This window comes from Montipora capricornis, chromosome 10 (genome assembly GCF_036669925.1).
Source record: "Montipora capricornis isolate CH-2021 chromosome 10, ASM3666992v2, whole genome shotgun sequence".
NCBI classification, from domain to species: domain Eukaryota; kingdom Metazoa; phylum Cnidaria; class Anthozoa; order Scleractinia; family Acroporidae; genus Montipora; species Montipora capricornis.
Window position 1 is genome coordinate 11,672,809 of NC_090892.1, and position 6,042 is coordinate 11,678,850.

The 6,042-nt window shown below is 41.4% G+C and overlaps 1 protein-coding gene across 1 annotated transcript in view; it reads left to right on the top strand.

The window, feature by feature from the left end:
• The first annotated feature begins 669 nt into the window (after positions 1-669).
• LOC138018607 (transcription factor HES-2-like) overlaps positions 670-6,042 on the top strand; it is a 5,889-nt gene continuing 516 nt past the window's right edge. Inside the window, exons 1-4 of the mRNA XM_068865299.1 lie at positions 670-873; positions 1,134-1,229; positions 2,435-2,519; positions 5,523-6,042. The exon at positions 5,523-6,042 is cut by the window's right edge and continues 516 nt beyond it. Of these exons, the coding sequence (XP_068721400.1) occupies positions 820-873; positions 1,134-1,229; positions 2,435-2,519; positions 5,523-6,001 (714 nt within the window). The 5' untranslated portion in view covers positions 670-819 and the 3' untranslated portion in view covers positions 6,002-6,042. The remainder of the gene's footprint in view (positions 874-1,133; positions 1,230-2,434; positions 2,520-5,522) is intronic.

Below are 6,042 nucleotides of genomic sequence, written 5' to 3' on the forward strand. Positions count from 1 at the left end.
GTTGAGCGGGTGTGAGGAACAATATCGTTGAACAATACACACTTGTCTCACAAAAGCAAACACGTGCTCCAGAAGCAGACCGAGTAATGTTTTATTTACAATATGCATTACATATCCTACAATGACCCGCTGAGGTTTCCCATTGTATCACGAGTCTATTCCCTGGCTGATCATTCCAAAGCTTAATTGTTTGCTTTTTTTTATAGCCAATTAGCAGGATTCGTTCTCACGGCTCAGGTTTAAGCTCTATCTGGGTGAGTCTCGCAGCAGAGGAAAAAATTGCCCATGAAAAGAGTGCGCAAAAGGAAAGAGATTCGATTAATAAGCATCCGTTTAAGTCTCGGAAATTTGGTTCGTAGCCTTTAAAAGTCGCAGATTTTAAATCCGTTTATGTGCCCGAATTGACGTAATAAAACGTTTTGTCAAATCGCACGAGACTGTCATTTTGTCGCACGAGTGTACGTTCCTGCGCGCTTGCACCTTTTGCCTTATTTGCATAGCGCGTGCTGAGGGTTCTTTGTCATCGATCGCAATTATCCAATCATATCGTCCGGTTCTCACGCTGTTTTTCTCTCAGCTGCCAATAAACGCTAACGTACCTTTTATCCGACAAAAATGCGAACCCTTTTTTTAAAACAAAATACAAGTATAATACGATGAGGTTGGGAACTCGGAATGAGAGATTTTCCCACGGCTGGATAAGTAAATAAAGGTCATATTGATTGCTTTGGTGTTCATTTGTCACTTAGGTTAGTAGGGGTAAGATATCGCGCCATACTTATTGCTTGAAATCGGCAATACAAAGCGAAAATAAGAATTATGGTTCAAGAATCTGCATCGGCCATAAAAGATAGACACTCGGAAAGGAAAAAGGTAACAACATCTCAACGGTCTTTTTTAGCATCCCCCCTCTTTTATGAGGACGAAAGCGGTAATGATTTTAAGAAAATAATAACGATTTAATATGTCAGGAAATGTTTGCATCAGGAAATATAATTAGTCTCTTTCGTACAAGTCAGTTAGAGGACTGCGCGGTTCAGTCAAGAAGATTAATGGTCAAGTATCAAGTTATTTACTAATGTTTTGAAATGGATTTGTCAGTGTTTTGTCTTTTGCTTTTTTTTTTTGCGTAGTGTTCTAAACCAGTTATGGAAAAAAGAAGGCGCGAGCGAATTAACCGCAGTCTCGAAGAACTCAAGAAACTTGTTCTCCAAGCTCAGAACAGAGATGTAAGTATAATTGTCATCAAAAATGAAAAAAAAAGTAGAAGAGAACATAAAAAAGTTATTCATTTGTCGGGGAAGCGTTTTATGTTAATCTCTTTCTTTTGTTTCGGAAGCAGTCCTTTATTTTTCTGTCCTGCTGACATGCAAGTTTGATAAAATGCTAAAGTTACATGTTCTATTTTTGGAATTTAATTTTAAAACTGGTATCATGCTGTTTTGTGAGAAGGCTTCGTTGGGTTCTACTCTACTGTCCCTTATTTTTCATCAGAAGTACTTCTTTTTTCTGTTTGCTTCGTGGAAACAATAAGAGTTTTCATCTCGTCAAGACAACTAGTTATGATTGTCTTGTTAAATTCAGTAGTGAGAAAAGCGGTTACTTTTTCCTTTTCTTAAGCGAAGGATCACCGCAGCAAGGGCGCGAACTGAAGCGGCATGACTATTCCGGGGGTGGGGGTAGGGATGAGGGGTAGGGGGTGAGGGGTACAAGAGCTGAAACAACCCAAACCTCTCCATTAATGCTAACCTTAGTCCTAAACATTATCTAAAGCAGAGTGTTTAGGCCCAAGGTTAGCATTTTTGTAAAGGTTTGGGTTGTGTCAGCTATTGAAACCTTCACCCCCTACCCCTACCCTACTCACCCCCCCCCCCCCCCCCTCCCTCACCCCCACGCCCGGAATAGTCATGCCGGACTGAAGCCCTTTCAAAGAAAGTTGGAAAAAATCCACTCATTTAACATTCAATATTTGAAGTTTGAATAATTATGTAACATTTCGTTTATTTAGCGATCCCTAGGTTTTAATAGGACGCCATTTGTTTTTCGTTCTAAACACGCGCTTCAAGTTTTGAAATGTAGCCGTTGTAAGTGTGAACAACAACAAAAAAACTCGCATCCTATGCGCGAAACTAAAGTTCGCTAAAGCCAAATTCCAAGTTCGCTAAAGCCAAATTTCATGCGGTATTTATCTTGGTGGCATTTTTGGTAAATAAGCAATCAAGTCAAAGTTTATGGTATATTGCAATTGCGCCGGTATGATGGACAACGTGCCCTTGTGGACGCATGAAGAAGACTATCCTATGACAAACTGTCAATTGTAGCCTTTCTCAAATTGGATATGCATAGTCAGTAAAATTAAGGTTCCATACGTCAAAGTTGTCACATGCAAACAAAACTGGTTTTTTTTTCTTAATTTCTGGTTTGTGATTTGCAGATTTCAAGATATACCAAACTGGAAAAGGCCGACATTTTGGAGATGACTGTACATCACCTTCGTATGCTGAGACACCAACGAACCGGTGAGGAAAGCCGGCTGACATCTAATGACAAGTTAATATGTAACTGAGCGGTGCTGGGGTATATTTTCATAATTAAACTGTAAGGAGCTTATTTCTATAGCAGTTAATTTAATGAAAATCTAAATCACTGGTAATGGCAGATGTCGTTCGGAACAGCTGGAAAGGCATTCTTGTTTGAAATTGCCCGGCAATTGGAACGTCACATCGGAGGATAGTAGTACCTAATAGCTTTAAGGTGGTAGTCGCAAGGCCTCTGTCAACTGTCTTCTTAACTGGCTGAAAGGGTGTTTACTGATGACACAAACATTACACCAGCGGCTAAAACGTTAACGGAGCTCAAACAGTCCTTGATCCCTGAACTAAGTAAATTGAGCTGCTGGCTGAGAGCCAACAAGCTTAGTTTAAATGTTGCCAAAACTGAAATGATTATTGGGTCAAGGCAGAGATTATCTGTCCAAAATGAGGACGTTGAAATAAGAATTGACGATCAAATCATCAAGAAGGTTGAACATACCAAATCCCTGGGCGTTACCATAGATGCTCACCTTATTTGGTGCAAACTCGTTGAAGAAATATGCAAAAACGTATCCTCAGCTATAGGTGCCCTCAAACGTGTGCGACCCTTTATTCTGAAAGAAACTGCCATTCAAATTTATAACGTTCTGATTGTGCCATATTTAGATTATTGCAGCCCTGTTTGGGACTGTTTGAGTGGCTACCTGAGTGATAAGCTCCACAAAATGCAGAATAGTGCAGCTAGAGTAATTACAAAATTGCCTTTTGATACGAACTCGAACCACCTCCTAACCACCCTTAACTGGGAGAGGCTATCAATTCGACGAATGAAACGGAAAGCGGTAATGATGTATAAGACAATAAATGGACATGCCCCGGATTATCTTCAGCGTCTTTTCACTCAGTGTTACTCTAATTGTAACCTGAGAAACTCTGAGGGAAAACTGGCTTTGCCAAAACCGAGAACTATGTATTTAAAGCGAAGTTTCTCCTATAGCGGGGCCACATTATGGAATCGCTTGCCCAATAGCTTAAAGAATGTTGGATCTGTTGATCAATTTAAGCGAAACTTGGAGAAGGTATCCAGCATATCGGATTTCTACACGGCAGTCATGTAAAGCAGTTGTAAATAGTTTTAGTTTTTAACTTGTAAAGCTTAACTGAACTGATGATTTTCTTTGTTTAAATAAAATCTTACTACTACTACTACGATTCGACCAAATGAAAAAAAAAGGGAAAAACTTCTCAAAAAAGGAAAAGAAAAAGAAAGAAAAGAAAAAGAAAATGACCAGATAAAACGAAGGAGGGGTTTTATTACTGCCAGTCAAGCAAATTAAGTTGGCTCGAGGTTCTAACACAGCCACCACCCTTCCCCTCCTCATCGATCTCACTACCTCCTCCCTGTCACTATCGATCCTTTGTATGAGAATTCGACTATGTGAATTTAGACTGCTTGCACTCCTTTCTGAGTCAGTCGAACTGCCCGCTTTAGTCAGACTGGCGGAGGGGAGAATGGTCATATAGCGACATATGGGGACTGCACGCTCTTCTGCAACCGACGCGTTCAGAATTACCCGTTGCACCAGCAACGGGAAATTTGGATCTCTGTCAGATCTTTTTGACGAATAAATTATTTCTTGTCAGATTGCGACGCCAATCTGTCTTTGATTTTCCCTGGGGAAAGATAAGCACGGTATGGCTCATTTATCCCTTAAAATGTCTAGCACGTTGAACCCACACGAGACTAGAAACTTGCGATCGAAGCTCTCCTATAGGGCAAGTATGTTATGGGTGTGCTACCAACTGATTTCGGCAAGACCATTATTTATGAGGGCTTTGTTCTCTTAAAGGATACGGGTGACCCAAATCAAACGCCACCTGTCGTCGTATTCGTTCCTCGTCAAGCCTCGTCGCTGTGATTCGGTCAAACGATTATCTATGGGTAGTTGCCTTCGAGAAGGGGAATTTGTTAAAGGACATGGCTTCAAACAAGTATTGAGTCATCTTTTGTGCACAACAAGCTCAGTCTTCTGACTTCACTGGTTTAATGGTAGATGAGTCGTCCGTTCCAAACAAGAAGTTGTCCTTGATAGTTGTAGACGAACATCGCACCGTCGTAACTTTCCAAAACACTAAACATTCAATTCAACATGTATTTTGCAATCCGGCAAAAATCTGAGGCCTCTCTCTTCTTGGGTTTTCTACCTCTCTTTTTACCGGGCTTTGGAGTGTCGCTCATTAAATTCAAATAAATACAGTAGTTTTTCTGCAGTTTCCGTTTCGAATAGTTGATTGATTTCGACATGCACAGAAAAGGGATTCCCACGCCGTTGCTGTAGTTATTCTAGTGTTTATTTACATAAGCAATAAAAAAAGGCGGAAACATCTGTCATATCACTTTCACTAATTAGATTAGCAGATTTTTGTGATTCGGAACGTGTCGGTTTCAGAACAGAGTGCAGTCTCTTGATCTCGCTCTATCACCATTCTCGGCTCTCTTGCGTGCTGACTAAAGCGGGCGGTTCGACTGACTCAGAAGGGACTGCGAACAGTCTATTGTGAATTTGATCGATTGCGTCAAACTCACCAAAGTCACTCTCCTTATAAAATGAAGCCATCTTCTTGATGAAAGCTTCCCGTGTTGGTATTACCTTATTTCGCAAAGTGATTCCAAGTTTGGAAGACTTGTTAGTACAATCCTGTGGTGTAGTTGTGCATGCCCGGTGTTGGCTGTAGCAGGGCGTTTCGATTTCGTCCATTGCTGCCTTACGGCAAAGCCAGTATAGCATTTTTTAAACTAAGACGTTTTCAAATTGTCATAATTGTATCGTTTTGAGGACTCGAAACTTTTATCATTTTCGTAACACCCCGGCATGCTTTCTTTAACGGTGGCTGTCGACATGGCCAGTGGAGGAGCAGCCGTTCGTGTAACCAAACGCTTATAAAGCAAAAATTGATATCCATAATCCCGTTTTCCTTTTGTCACAGTGATGAGTTCAACCGACCCTCGTATGTTGCTCAAGTACCATGCGGGATACAGCGGTTGTGTTCCAAACGAGAGAGTGGTTGGAGACGAGCGCTGGGACCCTGACGTAAAAACGCAGATCCTGACTCACTTTGCCTGTTACCCCGTTTCATCTCGATTGCCCAATGATGTTGGTCAACAATCTTCTTCAAGAACTCCAAGCTCTATCCAATTTGAGACCACCAAGGATCTTGCAGGGAACTATTCAAGGCGGCTCTTCTATTCCGACGCATTTGAATTCAGACCCGTGTCGGGTACCGCTGTCTCCCCAAACGGGGCTCCCTGTAATCGTTCACGATCATCACCAGAGGCCATCCCGCTACATTATGTTCCTGTTGTACGCCCCGAATCGATTGGATCCCCTACAATGCACCACGATTTAGCTGCTAATGGGGCTTCTTCGGGGTTACATGTAACGGACCCTTTGTGGAGACCTTGGTGATCCGATATGCAAACTTTTGAAAGACACTTACATTAAGTATT